Here is a 17512-nt window from a genome sequence, read left to right as displayed (position 1 = left end):
GCGCACACGTGTCCAAACTGAAGGGATGAGCACCCAACTTGAATGTGGCCTTTCCATCACTGAAGCAGGGAGGTGGGCAGCCTGTCTGCAGGCGGTCAGACTTATCCATCTGGAGCCCAGGGTCCCCCCTGAAGCTGGCATGCTCCAGCTGTTCCTCCCTCCGAGCCTCAGTCTCTCACCTATAAGAGGGGCACATTCAAACCTCCTGGAAGGGTCAAGTCATGGGTCAGACGTATCTGGCTTAGGGGCAGGCACAAAAGTTGGTGACGGTGGGCCAGCGGGGAGAGAGGCTTGGGGAGGCGGGTTCAATGCACTCTCCCCCTCCAGCTCCAGAGGCCCCACAGGCAGGGACCACTTCTTTCTTCCTGACGTAGCCCCAAAGCCTGCTCATGCCTAGCACACAGTAGGTACTCATTAAAATGTCTCCCTCACCAGAGCCAGAACCAGGCATTAAGTAAGGGCCTGCTGGGGGGTTGCCTCCCTATAACTTCCGCTTGCTCCCCCTGACCCCATGATCCTTTAGGTGAACTTTGTCCTGAGATCTGCGGACCTCTTGTAGGACCTGATGACAGAGTTCAGGGTGTCCACGAACTGCTGGGGAAGAATACACATCTTTATCTTCACTGACTCTCATTGGTGTTTATCATTTGCTTAACTTATGAACAAAGTTGACAGGACTTGGGACTTCACCACAGGTGTTTTCCCGTCAGACTGTGCTGCTGCAGATGCTCCAAGTGCTGCCGACGCCCATCTCCATCCACCACAGCGTCGCTGACGTCATTAGATCTTGTTGGTTAATACGGTGGTAACGGCATCTCCCCAAGTGTCTGTTTCAGAGTAGCTCTATTTCAAAAGTATTTTTAAAAGATTTTATTTTTAGACAGAGAGGGAGGGAGAAAAACATCAACGTGTGGTTACCTCTCTCACGCCCCCTCCTGGGGACCTGGCCTGCAACCCAGGCATGTGCCCTGATTGGGAATTGAACTTCAAACCTTTGGTTCACAGGCCTGCACTCAGTCCACTGAGCCACACCAGCCAGGGGTCAAAACAATTTTTAAAGTGATTGTCTTTCAAGGTTTTTTGGGGTCTTAAAAATTGTGGTAAAACATACTTAAAATCTACCACCGTAACCATTTTTCGGTGCACAGCTCAGTGGCGTTAAGTCCACTCACGCTGCCCCCCACCCCCACCCCGTCGTCTCTAGAACCTTTCCATCTTCCCAGACTCAAACGCTGTCCTGATGAAACACCTCTCCCCCAGCCCCGCTCTCACTGTCTGTGTGTCTCTTCGAACCTGACTCCTCTAGGGACTTCACGTGAGTGGGATCACACAGTGTCGGTCCCTCTGTGTCAGTTACGTCTCTGAGTGTCTTGTCCTCAAGGTTCATCCATGCTGCAGCAGGGGTCAGAACTTCCTTTTTCTCACTCGGGGATATGTTTATTGATTCTGGAGAGAGTGGAAGGGTGAGAGAGAGAGAAACACTGGCTGCCCCACCCCACACCATGTACCTCAAATGGGGATCAAACCTGGAACCCAGGCACGTGCGCTCACCGGGAATCAAACTCATGCTCTTTTGGTGTACAGGATGCTGCTGCAACCAACTGAGCCACCCAGGCAGGGCAGAACTTCCTTTTTAAGGCTGAACACCATGCAGTCCTTTGAATTGAAATACCACATTTTGTTTATCCATTCATCCAATGATGGACTACTAACTTGTTTAAAAAATATTTTAATAAATGCATTGTAACAATATCCCTATAACCTCCTGTATTTTGCTTTGTGAATCTACAAGTGGTATTTTGAGAATAGGCTCCTCAGTTCTCCAGGCAGACAAAGAAGCTCAGAAGAAGGCATTTATAATTTGGTAGGCCCCTTACTCCATTAAAATCAATCAATCAATACTACATTTTACAACTGCATTGGTATAAGGATGAATATAATCCAGGCTGGATTCAATGCCTCTAAAAGTGCGATGGCCCTGAGTACGGTGTCTTGGCTGTGCCCCATAGATATGTCCCTTCTGGGTCCAGGACACCTGAAAGGTTAGGACCCCTGCAAATTCTAAAACATCATGTGTGCAGCTTCAGGATGTACCATCTTGGCCTTGCAGACGCGGCTGCCCGGGGGCTTCCCGTGCCCCGCTGTGGTCAACCCCACCGTGTTCTTCGATGTCACTGTTCAAGGCAAGCCCTTGGGGCGCATCTCCTTCGAGCTGTTTGCAGACAAAGTCCCAAAGACGGCAGAAAACTTTCGTGCTCTGAGCACTGGGGAGAAAGGCTTTGGTTATAAAGGCTCCTGCTTTCACAGAATTATTCCGGGATTCATGTGCCAGGGTGGGGACTTCACGCGCCACAACGGCACAGGCGGCAAGTCCATCTACGGGGAGAAGTTTAATGATGAGAATTTCGCCCTGAAGCACACGGGTCCTGGCATCTTGTCCATGGCAAACGCTGGACCCAACACAAACGGTTCGCAGTTTTTCATCTGCATGGCCAAGACCGAGTGGCTGGACGGCAAGCATGTGGTCTTCGGCCGGGTGAAGGACGGCATGGGTGTCGTGAGAGCCATGGAGCGCTACGGGTCCAGGGATGGCAGGACCAGCCAGGAGATCACCATTGCTGACTGTGGACAACTCTCATAAACGTGACTTTTGCTTTATCGTAACCACCTGACCATTCCCTCTGTGGCTCAGGAGAGCACCCTCTCGCCCCCATCTGCTTGGAATGGTCTATCATCTTCGTGCTCTTGCCCAGCCCATTGGGTTCCATGTTTTCCTTACCCCTTCCAAGTTTAGCAGGACTGCGGAGTTAAGTTTATGATTGTAAAATAAAAACTAAACAAAAAAGACATGCTATCTTGCTCCCCCTCATCCCACCACATGGGTTCCCCAAAACAACTCCTGGATTCCCATTCCCGCAATTTGGGGGCGCCCCCGGGTCAACGCCCCATTTCCCCAGCCCCTGGTCTATTTCCTGGACAGCTCTGATCACTAGTGGAGATTCTCTGATTTTAAATTGTGGTCCTTTTCTCACTAGACTGTGTCCCCCGGGGCCTAGGGTAGGACTTTGACCCCTGTCCTGGTGTCCAGAGCGCGCCTACCACTCGTGCCCAATCTGCAGCGGGGAGGCGTGCAGAGCGGAGGAGGGAGGTGCTGCGGGACCGCTCGGGGACTTTCCGGTGCTGCCAGGGTAAGTGTGACCTCACCTCCCGTGCTCCCGCCCTGCCCTCGGAAACGGCTGGCAGCCGGGAGCGCCCGCCCACACTGCCTCCGTGCTCGGCCCTCCGCCCGCGCTACTGCCGCGCGTTCCCGCCACAAACTCAGGCCCCAAGGCCTTGAGTGGCGTGTGCTGTCACCCCACCACCGAAGCCCAGGTAAGTGGAGAAGGCGCGAGGGTCGGCTTTGTGTCGCGGTGTGTGTCTGGGGCGCCTGCTGTTGTCTGGGCACCGCGGGGCCTTGCCAGGTTCAAGTCCGGCTGCCCCAGCGCTCCGAGCTTCCGGCGTCTGAGCGCCGCAAGTGCGGTGCCCCTCTCAAGGCTCCCGTCCGCGTCTCTGGTAACTCAGGTCCTTCCCAACCCCCTGTTCCTTCCACACGAATTTTCTGAATTCCCTGAATTCCTTTCCAACACCCTGAATTTTTCCCAGTCCCTCAGATCTCCTTTAATCTCCGCCCCCTTTTCTCCCCTAGGTTTCTGATCCTCAAGTCTCAGAGCTTTCTCTGCCTTAGCCTCTGTTCCTCTTGCCCCAGGGGCTCTGCCCCCGCTGCTTCCGCCGCCCCTCTTAGCTCCTTCTGAGTCCCAAACACCACCTTCCCCAGGGGATTCAGGGTGTGGGCCCCCAGGGCCCACCAGAACCCCCCTTTCACGATAGGTCCCTTGACCTGCCCTGGATCAGCTGAAATCGGGAAATCTCCAACCCCGCCCCAACCTCCTATCCTTTTCCGTGGGGTCTGGGATTGGCAAATCTGTCAGGTGCTGGCGCTGGCACCTGCCAGAGCGCTGGTGGCCACGTGCCCACACATCTGTCTTCCTTCTCACTGTGGCTGAGGCAGGGGATCAGCAGAGCGGGCACTGCAGTGTGACCCAGGCAGGCCGGAGGTCTGCGGTGTGAGTTCCAGAGTTTGGGGGTGGGTAGGTCAGTGAGGCAGACTCCCCAAACTGCCTGGTCCTCTTTTTTCCTCTGATTCAGGGGCATTTATTAAATCTCCAGCAAACGTTTATGGAGTACCTGCTCTAGGCCAGGAGACACTGCTGAGTGTGCTGGACACACAGTAGGGACCATGTAGGGCCCTCATGGAGCTCACAATCAAGACAATCAGCAAAAACTGAAAGGTGACAGCAATGCATGCCAAACCGAGAGTGGACATCAAGTAGCCTGGTGTGAGGCTAGTGGACTGGCCTGGTGTGAGGATTCCTCAGAGCCAGGTGTGGGAAGGGGCCGGCACGTAGTAGGTGCTCAGTAAGCACTTAATGAATAACTGCCTCTTTGGTTTCCTGTACAGCTTTCAGAGGCGGTCTGGCTATGTTTTGCTTGGCAGGTCTTGTGACATTTCTTAATTAGCCAAAAGGAGTGAAGTGCACCCCCACTATGCTCTAGGGCTGGGGGGAGCAGATCAGACTCATTGTCTTCTTGGGAAGAAAGGAAATGGTTTTGAGGACCCACTGTGTGCCAGATGCTATTCTGTCCATTCATTGATATATTCAGTCAGTAAATATTTATTAAGCACGTACTGTGTGCCAGTCACCAGAGATACACCTGTGAACAGGATGGATGGGACATGCCTGTGTCACTGGAACTTAATCCAGTGGAAAGTGATGCATATTCAACAAAGTAAGCAAATGAAAGTGTCAGGTGGTGAGAAGTTGACAGGAGAAAAAAAAAAAGGCAGGGAGTGTGGGGGGATGGGGTTTAGTGTTCAGCAGGGTAGCCAAGGTCTGACCTTGATGAGGAGATGCCATTTAAGCTGAGAGCTCAAGGACGCAGGGGAGCCAGCTGTGTGTCTATCTGGGGTGCTCTAGGCAGAGGGAACAGCCAGAGTAAAGGCTCCGAGACAGGATCCAGCGCGGAGTAGTCAATGAACAGGGTGGCTGGATCAAAGGGGCCGAGGGGGAGAATGGAAAGAGGTGAGGGCAGGGAGGTGACCGGAGCCTAAAACAACCCTTGGTCACTCCCTCCTAACCCCAAATCAGCTTCTTCCACATCGTTCCAGGCTCAAGCATTTGTGCCACAAGCCCAGGTGTCCTTGCCTCCTCCCGCTCCCTCGCTGTCTCCAAATTACCCACAGACCCAACCACTCCCATCCTTCACTGAGACTACCACCTGGTCCAGCACCCATCACTGCTTGCCAGAACCAGTGGTCACCTCCACCTTGGTCCCCAGTACCCCTGCTCCTGTCCTTGCCCCCAGCAGTCTGTCTTCCCTGCAATAGCCCCTCTGGGCTGTAAACCCCCGAGTCAGGCCCTGCCGTTCCCCTCATCCCCCATCCACAGACCTCCAGGGCTCCTATCGCAGTGGGGTAAAAGCCCAAAACCTCCCCACCATGCACAAGGTCTGGCATGACCTGCCCCCCACCAGCCCTCATCTCCTCCCCCAAATTACTCTGCTTTAGCCATGTGGGCCTGCTCATTGTTCCTCCAACACACCAGATACAGTTCTACCCCAGGGCCTTTGCACATGCTGTTTCCGCTGCCTGAATTATGAATTTAATATACATTTTATACATATATTGTATAGATATCATCTATAATATATAATTAATGTACTCACTGGACTGTCAGCTCCAAGAGGGAAGAATCTATATCTGTTTTTTTCTCTTACTGTCCTGGTATATTCAATGATGCCCATTACATGGTTGAACCTGAAAAATTACTTCTTGAATGAATGAATACTGTGTATGTATCCCTCCCTCTCCTCATACCATTTACTTATTATACAACAAATAGTTTTAGCTCTGACTGGTGTGGCTCAGTGGGTTGGACGTCATCCCATAAACCAAAAGGTCATCAGTTCGATTCCCAGTCAGGGCACATGCTTAGGTTGCTGGCCAGGTGCCCGGTTGGGAGCATGGAAGAAGCAACTGATAGATGTTTCTCTCACACATCAGTGTTTTTCTCCCTCTCTTTCTCCCTCCCTTCCCCTCTCTCTAAAAGTAAATCAATAAAACCTTCTTTAAAAAAACAGGTATTTTTAGAGTTTTTCCTCCGTGGATGACACACTGGCCATCCACGACCCCAAGGACCCATGATCCTCTTTTTTTAAGCTCACAAGTTCACTTATTTGCATTGGCTGCCAACTTGGCAAAACCTAGCAGCTTCCTGAAAATCCGAATGTTGTCCAACTCCTCTTGAAACATTAGCAGATCCGGTCCTGCTAAGCCAGTCTTCACTCACAGCACCATGCACAAGTCAAAGCCACTACATTCAGACAGTGCCAAGGTGGTTTTTGTTTTCGGGTCCCCCCTCAACTGGGGTAGCAACTCAAGTCCTCCCTGCAAAGCCCTGTATGACCCCCCCCCGCCCCTTCCCTCCCTGTTCTCACCACCTTTCTCCCCACCCTCACTCACCCTGGTAAGCCACAGTGGCCTCCCCGCTGTTCCTCCAATGCGGCAGACAGAGTCCCACCCCAGGACCTTTGCACAGGTTGTTCCCTCTGCCTGGATGTTCTCTTCCCTCAGAAGACCCCAGGGGTCAACTCCCTCCCCATTGTTATGTCTTAATGAAATCTCTCTTTTCACTGAGGCTTTCTTGAACCACAGTGTTTAAACTTGCAGACACCCACCCTGATTCTGGGTATTCATGAATGCCCCCCCATTATGTTTTTCCATGGCTCTTATCACCCACTGATACACTGAGAATTTCACTCACGTACTTGTTAATTGTCCTCCACACTAGAAAGGCAGCTCCGTTGTTTGGGTCTCAGCTGTTTTCTTCTCCCGACCAGCATTTCAACACGCCAGGCCACTTCCATTTTCCAAACATCCAGGCAGCCACCAACCTCCTTACATCCTCCCCACAGCACTGCTGTTCTCTGCACCACTGCTGTCCTCCCTCGGTCACGCCCCTTGGTCACGCCCCCTCGCACCTCCACTCCCTGAGGCCTGCATCCCCCTGTACTGTCTCTGCTCTGCCACTGACCTCCTTGGAACCACCAACCTTGGCCCCAGGTGTCCCAGTAAACAATATGGCATCTGCTCGAAATAAAATTTTTAAAAATCCTGAATCCTAGCTCCAGCTGGGTAGCTCAGTTGCTTAGAATATCACCCCAATACACCAAGGTTGTATGTTTGATCCCCAGTCAGGGTACATATAAGAATCAACCAATGAAGCCCTGGCTGGTGTAGCTCAGTGGATTGAGCACGGCCTGCGAACCAAAGTGTAGCCGGTTCGATTCCCAGTCAGGGCACATGCTTGGGTTGTAGACCAGGTCCCCAGCAGGGGGTATGTGAGAGGCAACCACACACTGATGTTTCTCTCCCTCTCTTTCTCCCTCTCTTCCCTCTCTCTAAAAATAAATAAATAAAATCTTAAAAAAAAAAAGAATCAGCCAGTGAGGGCATAAATAAGTAGAACAACAAATCAATGTCTCTCTCCATTGCCACCCCTTTCTCTAAAAACATCAATAAATAATAAAAGTTTTTAGAAGTCTTGAATTCTAGACTAGGGTCCCTCAACATTAGCGTTTACCAACATTTGGGGCCAGATCGCTCTCTGCGGGGAGCTGTCTTGGGCGCGTGGTGAATGAGCAGCATCCCTGGCCTCCACCCACTCAATGCCAGGGGCACCTTCCCCCACCGCTGGGACAACCAGAAGTGTCCCCAGACCACACCCGGTGTCCCCTGGGGAGAGGAGGCTTCCCCACTGAGCAGCGCTGCTCTGGCTGTGGTTGCTCGCTGTGGTGCCCCGGAGGCACGGGCAGTAGGGCCCCGCCGAGCTGGGGTGCAGGTGCGGTGTTCTTGGCCCCCTGGAATGGACCTGTGTTTTCCCCCAGTCTGAACGTGACATGATTTGTGCACCTGGTGACTTAAATTACAGTGTTTGGGACACCCTCCCCACCGTCTTGGCTAGGTGCCCTTGGAAAGGCCTTCTCTCTGAGGCTGGTTCATTCACACAGCAGGGGTTTGTCAGGCGCCTGTCCTGTGGTTCACTGTCCTAGCCCCGGGGAGACTCGCCCCGCACCCTCCGATGTCCCCAGTCAGAAGGCAGACAGTAAACGCGAAAGGTTTAATGCACAGGAAAAGTTCTCCCGGGGCAAATTCTGTTGTGGGGGAAACAGGGGGATGTGGGAGGGACAGGCTGGTATGGGGAGCTGAGGTGGTTGTGGAGGCTCTGCCGCACCTGAGGTGCTGTCGCTGTACCTGAGAGCTGAGCGAGGAGACTAAGATCACCCAGGCGAAGGTCTGGGGATAAGGTTCTCTAAGCAGAGGGGACGGTGCCTGCAAAGAGCCTGAAGTGGGAATCAGGCTGCCATTTTTTGAGACCTAGAAGAGGACACAGCCTCCGCGTGGCGTGGCAGTGCTGTGAGGCATAGAGCCAGCACACGGTAATGGTGAGCGCACTGTATTAACAATGCTGCTTGTATCAGTTAGCTATGTATGTAGCTGCATAACAAATCACCCCAGAACTTCGTGGCTTAAAATCAACAAACATGTATGATCTCACACAGTTTCTGAGCATCAGGCATCTGGGGGCAGAGAGGCAGGGGGTTCTGTCTTGGAGTCTTCATGGAGGTCACAGATGAGCTGGCCACTTGGGCCGCTTCACCCGAAGACTTGACCGGGGCTGGAGTTGGTGGGAGCCCAAGCTCACTCCCCGCCCAGCTAGTGGTGAGGGGCCCTCAGTTCCTCACCACGTAAGCCTCTCCGTGGGGCTGTTCACGACATGGTTTGCCCCCGACAGCATGACAGAGGAAGAGAGAAAGCCAGCGTGTTTTATAACTTATGTCATGAGTGACACCCCCTCGGTTCTGCCATCTTCTCACAGCCCCAGGGGCTGACTCAGACACAGTGTTGGAAGGACCACCATGGCTCTGAATGCCAGGGTGGGGGGCTCACCACAGCCACCCAAACATGTGTCGGGCACCTGCCGACCTCCAGTCAGTGGACCGAGAGCTTCCCGTACATTGACATAACTCAGTTCCCTGAAACAATCCCATAAGTGGACTTATTATTGTCGTGATAGGCAGCATAGTCTCATGGCTAGGCACACGACCTCTGGAGCCAGACTGCTTGGGTTCAAATCCCAGCTCTCACTCACTGGCTCTCTGACTTTGCACAAGTAACTTCACCTCTCTGGCTCACTTCATTTGCAAATGAGGGGAAATAGCAGTGTCTGCCTCTAGGGTGACACGTGGAAAGTGTCAGCTGCTATCCTCTTGCAGAGGAGGAAACAGGTTGGAGGAGATGACATGTCTTGCCCAAGGTTCCCCGATTTGATAGGTCATGGTGGCCTCTGAGGGTGGGGTATCTGGGGTACTCCAGGGTACCCCCCCTCTGGTAGTAACACGCTTCCTGCTTCCCACAGGTCTGCTCTGGCAGTTCCCTGGAGTCTGGTATGGTGAGCAGGTAGGGGACGCCGGGCGTGCAGGACGGCAGGCAGTGTGGAATATGCCTCCACCAGCCAGCGCTTCTGTCATTGGAGGCCCCGCCCACCCTGCCCATGGCCTGCACCGGCCCTTCGCTCTCCAGTGCCTTTGACATTCTGAGCACAGCAGGCCAGAACAAGCTCCTGCATCTTAAGCACAAGCTGAAGATCCTGCACCCATGCTGGCGGGGAGCGGACCTCCTGCACGCCATGGTGCTTCTGACGCTGGGCCAGGAGACCGAGGCCAGGATCTCCCTGGAGGCCCTGAAGGCAGATGCGGCAGCCCGGCTCGTGGCCTCCCAGTGGGCCAGCATGGGCAGCGGCGCTGAGGCCACAGAAGAGCCCCCAGACGTGTCCTGGGCTGTCGCCCGGGTGTACCACCTGCTCGCCGAGGAGAAGCTGTGCCCGGCCTCTATGCGGGATGCGGCCTACCGGGCAGCCCTCCAGGCTTTCAGCTCCAGGGATGACCCCCAGCTCAGGGAGCTCCAGGAGGAGGCCCGGGAACGGTGCGGGTGGGACATCGTCAGGGACCCTGGGGGCTTCCATCCCCTGCACTCTGCTCTGGGCTGCCTCCCGCCATCCTCGGCAGCCCCCTCCGCGACCCGCAGCCTCCCTCGGCCCATCGAGGACCCCGTGGACTGGAGCAGAGGATGCTCCCTGAGATCCACCAGCACCCCAGCCTCCCTGGCCAGCAACTTGGAAATTAGCCAGTCGCCCACTGTGGCCCTCCTCAGCCAGCCCCGCAGCCCCCATGGGCCCAGCAAGCTGTGTGCTGAGCCCCCGGCGCACCAGCCTGTCCCCACAGGCTGCCAGGAGCCTGAGGAGATGAGTTGGCCTATGTCGGGAGAGATGGCCGACATCCTGGTGCCATCAAATAGCCCAGACCCCGGGCTTCCAGAGATGGCCTCAGATGCAAGCCCCGCTGGCCCGTCCAACCCCTCTGAAGCTCCAGACACCAGTGCCCACTACCCGGTGGAATGCACGGAAGTGTCACCCACCCCCAAATCTCTCCCCTCGCCCTCCAGAAACACCTGCCCCATCAAGGACCAGATGCCACTACAAACTCCCAGAGAAGATACCCCTTCTTCGACAGCCCAGCCATGCCCCCCAAGTCCCCTGGCCCCGAAGACATCCCCTCCCTGTCCTTCTCTGTCGACTCCTTGTTCCGCTCACCTGGCCTCCTTGAACCTGCGTCCCCCTTCCACAGAGGCAGAGTCATCAGAGCAGAAATTCTACAACTTTGTGGTCTTGCACGCCAAGGCAGACGAGCACATTGCCCTGCGTGTCCGGGACAAGCTCGAGGCCCTGGGTGTGTCCGACGGGGCCACCCTCTGCGAGGATTTCCAGGTGCCTGGGCGCAGCAAGCTGAGCTGCCTGCAGGACGCCATAGAGCACTCGGCCTTCACCCTCCTGCTGCTCACTGCCAACTTTGACTGCTGTCTGAGCCTGCACCAGGTGAACCATTCGCTGATGAACAGCCTCACACGGCCAGGGTGGCAAGACTGCGTGGTCCCTTTCCTGCCCCTAGAGAGCTCCCTGGCCCAGCTCAGCCCTGACACGTCCAGGCTGCTCACCAGCGTGGTGTGGCTGGACGAGCGCTCTGAGATCTTTGCCAGGAAGGTAGCCAACACCTTCAAGCCCCATAAGCTGCGAGCTTGCAAGGCCAACTGGAGGAGGGAACAGGATGCTCGCGCCCTGCGGGAGCAACGCCAACATCTAGAGGGTGAGCGGCAACAGGCGGCTGCATTAAATGCCGCCTACTCAACCTATCTCCAGACCTACTTGTCCTGGAACTCACAGATGGAGCAGCTCCAGGCAGCTTTTGGAAACAGCATGGCACTTGGGACTCAGTTGCCCTCTGGGGCTCAGGGGCCCCTGGGAGCCCGGCCACCCTTTCCTGGAGCCCAGCCACCCTTTCCTACCTGGCCCAGCCACCAGCCACCAATCCTGCCTCCATGGCTGACTGGCACCCCCAGCCCGGCCTTCCCACAGCCCCCACTGCCCCCACAGCCCCCACAGCCCCCACCCTTCCCACAAGCCTCACCTGTGTCCCCTCAGAGCCCAGGGCTGCAGCCCCTCATCATCCACCACGCGCAGATGGTGCAGCTGGGGCTCAACAACCACATGTGGAACCAAAGAGGGACCCAGCCACCTGAGGACAAGACACAGGAAGCGGAGTGACCTAGTGACAAAGCTTATGACCTTGACCATCAGATGCCCTTGGGCTGTACCTTGGAGACTTCCCATCTCCAGGGGTGCAGTGGAAGATGGTGTCACCTGCTATTTTCAGGACATTGCTAGGGACACCTTCATGTCTCAGGAAATTGTGCAAAACGGATCCCAATGTCTCCGGCACTTAGGAAGGCCAGGGTTAGATGTGGTGTTCACAAACTTTATGGTGGTGGTGGGGAATGGGCTAGGGGGTATCAGTACGGTGTTTTAATTATAATAAATATTTATTGAATGCTTGTCTAGCACCGTTCTCCTCTGGGAAACTGCTGGGAGATTTGTTAAGATAAAAAAACATGCCTACTGTACCCGAAAAAGGGAAACTGAAGAGAAACTCACTTCTCTGCAGGGCACACATCGGAAGTCTCCCATATCTGCTCCTTTCATAGGCCAGAACGGGGGGGCTCCTCTGGCTGCAAAGGCAACTGGGAAATGCAGTCTTCTGAGGGACGTGTGCATTGCTGAAAGTAGTTCTAATGCTGGAAGTGGGTATTTAGCAGTTTCTGCCGCAGCTCTTTTGGGGAGTTGGGGGCGTGGGGCCTGCCTTCATGTGTTCGCCGAGGCTGGGCTCAGATCCCACTGTGTGATTTTCGGCAGGCATCTTCACCTCTTTGAGTCTCTGCTTTCTCAGAGTAGATTTATGAATTCAGTGTTTCAAGGTCATCAGTAAATCATCCCATAACACCGAAACACCAGTGTCAGGGTAAGAACTTATTAACTTTGCATGCCTGGCAGGAGGGGATTCATCTTCTCTTGAGAAGACGAGTAGAATTGATTTTTGAGCACTCACCATTAACAGTTCTGGAGGATTTAAATGTCTAAATATATTTGAATCTCCCCAAATGACCCCTGAGGTAGAAGCTTCTGTGGTCAGGACATGTATAGAGGGGGAAACCGTCGACCCAAAGAGGTGAATCCTGGTCCCAAAAGTCATGGGTTGGAACTGGGAAGGTTACAATGGAAGAAGCCAAACTGCCCAGGGAGGAGATGGTGGGGGGCCCAGAAGGCCCTCCCCACCCAACCATCTGATTTGAACATTCCCTCGTGTCCCCTTCCTGCGGTGCCTGCCGCCCCCAAAGAGCAGGCCTGGTGTGAGTCACCCGGACTGTCATCTGCACTTGCTTTCAGTGGCTGACTCATATTTTTGTCAGGGCTCTGCTCCTGGCCTCCCAGCCACGATGAAGTGAAACCCTGGGGAGGAAATCCCGAGATTAGATTCTAGGGTGGGGTGCCATCGGAGGGGTTTTGGAGATACCCTGTCGTAACTGGACAGTGGCAGTGAATATTTGCTTATTCACTGACTGAGCGCCTGCCAGGATTTCCCCAGGCAGCATGGTTTGCAGGGGTAGACATGATTGTCCCTTGCTCTCTTTTCAGCTGAAGGTGGAGGAAGGGGGAACAGTGAATGAGTCATCAAATAAGGAAGCCAAGATAACAGGGCCAAGCTGCGGGAGTATCTCAGGAGAGAGCCCTTTGGCCCAGGGGCCAGAGAGGGCCTCTCTGAAGAGGTGGTGTTGGAGCCAAGATCCAGAGGAAGAGAGGGCGCTGGCCACGGAAAGAACTGGGTGGGATAGAGTGGAGATGATCTGGGCGGAGGAAACAGCTGGTGCAAAGGTCTTGGGGTAAGGCCATGTTTGGCCGTTTCAGAGGAACAACTAGGAGGCCCATGTGATTACAGGACAGAAGGAGGGAGGAGGTGAGGGCTGGGAGAGGCAGGTTGTGCAGGGCCTTCTGGACCACATGGAGGGCTTGAGTTCCCTGCTCCACTCTCCACCTGCTAAGAGAGTTGCGAGTCCTGGAGAGCGAGAGCGGTGAGCTGAGAAGGGCTGGGACCTCAGATGCTCACAGGCGGCCTCTGGTGGCTGCTGTGGGGAGGACAGACTGGGAGCCAGGGTGGAGCTCGGGAACTAGGGCAGATGGGCTTATGTCATTGTCTCCACAGGCCTAGGAGCTGGAGACCATCATTGTCCCCCAATTTACAGATGAGAAAACTGAGGCCCAGAGAGGTGAAGTTACTTATACAAGGTCACACAACATATAAGTAGCCTTCAGGGGCAGGAATTCTCTCTACTGGATTATAGCTCAAGCAAAGACTGAATAGCCCGTTGCCTTGACTTTTCAATGCTTCTTGTTAATTTCATTATTTGTTACTTTGTGGTTTCTCCACCACACCCTGGCCACCCTGAGAGGCTGGGGACAGATCTGTCTTGCTCACTAGTGTTTTCAGGAGCCAGTACAGGGCATGGCACATAGTAAGTGCTTGGTAATTGAGTTATTTGATAGACAATTACTGAGCACCTGCCGTATGTGAGACTGTGGGGGACTTCGCGGGGCACAGACCTGTTACCAGTCAGTAAGGAGAGCGTGGATTCCTCTATCCACTGATCCAACCAACATCTGTTGAGGTCCTACTGCGTGCAGGCCCTGTGGCACAGTGGTGACTGAGCAGTCACCCAGGAGGTGACCCAGGACAGCCCCATTCTGTCTTCTCAGTGTGCGTGGCCCCGTGCCAAAGACTATTCTGGGGTAATTAGGGCTGTGATGAGGAAATCTAGGGAGCTGCTAGAGCTTAAAAGAGGCCCTTGGCCAGCCACAGGGGATTGAGAAGCTTCTGAAAGGAGGAAGTAAGCTGAGACCTGAGGAACAGGCTGGGAAGTGTTCCTGGAGGTGACAGAGCATGGCAAGAGCCTGCAGAGAAGACCACGCAGAACATGGTAACTCCAGGGGTGGTGGGGAGTTGAGGGGTTGGGGGTGGGAGAGGGACCCACAGTTTCCCAGAGTTGGGGGCTCAGCTATCATTCCTGCTGCCCCAGCGCCCCCTGGTGCCCACATGCGCCTGGGTATTTCTCGGGGAAGTCCCATGTACCCTCTTAGCCAAATGGCCTGAAAGAAAAATAGAAAAATTGAAAAGAAAAAAAAAAGAAATAGAAAAATTGTTCCCTTTAAAAATTGTGAAGTATGAATAAATAATAGATAATTTGTGGGGGTTTTTTTGGAAGTCAACAGCTGTGTCTTGCTTGGAACGATGTCTTTCTGAGTGTATGGATGTTCCCCACCCTCCGGGTCTGGGGGGCAGCGGTTCCCCCAGTGTCACAGCATATATGCAGCTGCGGCTGGGCCTGGGCAGGACTGGGGAGGGGAGGTGGGCTGCATTTGGATCTCACAAATTTATGTCTCCAGAGCAGGCTGAGTGTCCCACTGCCTGACAAGGCACAAAGAAAATGACAGGTCTCCCCCACCCCACCCCCAGCCTCCCCAACAATCAGCATAGTGCTGCACACAAACACACAATCAACAGATGTGTATTTAAAATTATCTTCTGTTGCCCTGGCTGGTGTAGCTCAGTGGATTGAGTACAGGCCTGCGAACCAGAGGATTGCGGTACGATTCCCAGTCAGGGCACATGCCTGGGTTGCAGGCTGGTTCCCTGCAGGCCAGTTTCCAGCAGGGGACGCATGAAAGGCAACCGTACATTGATGTTTCTCTCCCTTTCTCCTTCCCCTCTAAAGATAAATAAATAAAATCTTTTAAAAAATAAAATAAAATTATTTTCTGTTGAACAAGAAATACATTCCCATGGTTCACAATTCTAAACGCACCAAGGTGGAATCGGGTAAAGCTGCCCTCTGTTCCCCGTCCTCAGCCACTCGGTTCTCCATGCCAGAGATCCTCTTGATTTGTATTCAACCCCGGGCCCCCCACCCTGTGCTCTCCCTGAAGCAGCCAGAGGACACATCTGAGCACCCAAGTCAAGTCCTGCTCCCCCTCTGCCCCACAGCCCTCCAGGGCTCCCATCTCCCTCCCTTGGGATAAAAGCCCAAGCCCTCCCAGAGGCCCTGTATAACCTTCTCCCATCCCCTCCCTGCCCTCACCTCCTCCTCTCTCCCCCTGCTCACTCCACTCCAGCCACACAGGAAAGGCCTGGTCCTGCCCCAGGGCCTTTGCACAAGCTGTTCTCTATGCTTGGGAATGTCCTTCCACCAGAAACCTCCATAGCTCCCGCCTCATTGCCTCCAGATCTTTGCTCAAATGTCGCCCACTCAATGGGCGACACTCCCCGAGCACACCATTTAAAATTCATTTATAATCTCACCCACCAGATCCCCCTGAATCTGCTCTATAAGTCATTTACTCATTGGCCAGATTGTTATCCACCTTCCCTGTGAGGATGTGAATTTTGTCTGTTGACTTCACTGCTGCACGCCAGTGCCCAGCACATAGCAGGTGCTTAGTACAGGAATTTGAATCACTGTTTAAGTCTGTCTTTATCTTAAAAAAAAATAGCTTTATTTATTTATTTTTAGAGAGAGGGGAAGGGAAGGAGAAAGAAAGGGCAAGAAACATCAATGTGTGGTTGCCTCTCATGTGTCCCCTACTGGGGACCTGGCCTGCAACCCAGGCATGTGCCCTGACTGGGAATCGAACCAATGACCCTTTGCTTCACAGGCCTGTGCTCAATCCACTGAGCTACACCAGCCAGGGCTGTCTTTATCTTTAAAACAGCCTCTTGATTCCATGTTCCCTTCTTGTCCGCTGGCAAGCAGTCCATCCATTCCATCATCCCTTCTGTCATCCATCTGATCATTCATTCATTCAACAGTACGTAACGAGCACCTACTGTATTCCAGGGATGGCTTCAGATTCAGGGGACGCAGTGCTGACTGGAGCAGACTCGATTACTGCCTTCATGGAGCTCCCGGCTCTGTGGAGGGCGAGAGACTAAGTGGTTAAACTTAGGTAGTCCTGGGTGTGGTGGGACACACAGGAGGTCCTGAAGGGGGCAGTGCAGGGAGGAAAGGTTACAGCCCAGACAAACGCCCTGTGATAGGGAGGAGCTGGGTGCCTCTGAGGGACTGAGAGGAGCTAGTGTGGTTGACTCGGGTACAGGACCTGTTCCCTCCCTGGCCTGGAAAACAGGATGCTCCGTTTGCGGGGACACAGGTGCTGCGATGAGCACTCCGCGCCACCAGGTGGTGCTAACCGTCAGTGTTCCGGGCCTCTCCCCCTGACAGGGCTGGGTGGGAATCCTCCCAAGAGAACCCTGAGGGGCAGGGACCCCCGAGAGAGTGCCAAGTTCCAATCCACACCAACAGCCAACAGCCCCCTCTCTCAGCTTACAGCCTCCTTAGCGCAGCATCCATATAAATCTCCCCATTAAGTGGGTCTTCAGAAACCGTTCAGTCTAATGCTGTTGGGGGACCAGAGGCCAGAGAGAGCAGGCACATGCTTGAAGTCACAGAGCAGGTCCCACCCCTGCCCAGCCTACAGTGTCTCCTCCCAGCCCCAAGTGCTCCTGGGTGGGGGTCTTTTATTTTTAACCTGGTAGGTGGACACGGCCTTATTACAGCCCTGGGAGGCGCCCAGGGTCTCCAATTTCCGAGGGAAGTTAAAAAACTTGTCTGGGATGGGAGTAAAAGACAGAAAACTGTACTTGAACAATAATTAAATTAACAAAATAGAGAGTAAAAAAAAAACCTTGTTTTCTTCTCAAGAAATGGAGCTGCCTGAGACCTCTCAGGGGGCCGGCCCAAGGTCCTCTCCCCCCCAAGGCTCGCCCAGGGCTCCTCAGACCCCTCCCCAGGCTCTGAGCCTGTCCCCACCGAGTAAACTGGTCTCCCTCTCTACTGGCACCTGGGCTCTGGCGGCCAGCAGGACGGGGGCAGTGCGGTGTGCCTGACCCCTGTTGGGTCTCCGAGTCCCCTTTTGTC

The 17512-nt window shown here is 54.2% G+C and overlaps 2 protein-coding genes across 2 annotated transcripts; both read left to right on the top strand.

Moving 5' to 3' along the window:
* Positions 1-2056: 2056 nt before the first annotated feature.
* On the top strand, positions 2057-2656 carry LOC128626308 (peptidyl-prolyl cis-trans isomerase A-like). The gene has a single exon (XM_053658141.1). The coding sequence runs from the start codon at positions 2072-2074 to the stop codon at positions 2639-2641; it is 570 nt and encodes a 189-aa protein (XP_053514116.1). The 5' UTR covers positions 2057-2071; the 3' UTR covers positions 2642-2656.
* A 555-nt stretch (positions 2657-3211) lies between these two features.
* TICAM1 (TIR domain containing adaptor molecule 1) lies at positions 3212-13603 on the top strand. The gene is made up of 2 exons (XM_037165228.2): positions 3212-3372; positions 9516-13603. Exon 2 carries the CDS (start codon positions 9651-9653, stop codon positions 11754-11756), a length of 2106 nt encoding a protein of 701 aa, XP_037021123.2. The 5' UTR covers positions 3212-3372; positions 9516-9650; the 3' UTR covers positions 11757-13603.
* Positions 13604-17512: the final 3909 nt, after the last annotated feature.

Source organism: Artibeus jamaicensis, unplaced genomic scaffold (genome assembly GCF_021234435.1).
Source record: "Artibeus jamaicensis isolate MK-2021 breed Jamaican fruit bat unplaced genomic scaffold, CSHL_Jam_final scaffold_537, whole genome shotgun sequence".
NCBI classification, from domain to species: Eukaryota; Metazoa; Chordata; class Mammalia; order Chiroptera; family Phyllostomidae; genus Artibeus; species Artibeus jamaicensis.
This window is presented reverse-complemented; position numbering and strand designations above follow the sequence as displayed.

What these genes read in the sequence shown, in the direction of transcription:
- LOC128626308 (XM_053658141.1), top strand. Translation starts at nt 2,072, where the DNA reads ATGTGTGCAGCTTCAGGATGTACCATCTTGGCCTTGCAGACGCGGCTG.
- TICAM1 (XM_037165228.2), top strand. Translation starts at nt 9,651, where the DNA reads ATGGCCTGCACCGGCCCTTCGCTCTCCAGTGCCTTTGACATTCTGAGC.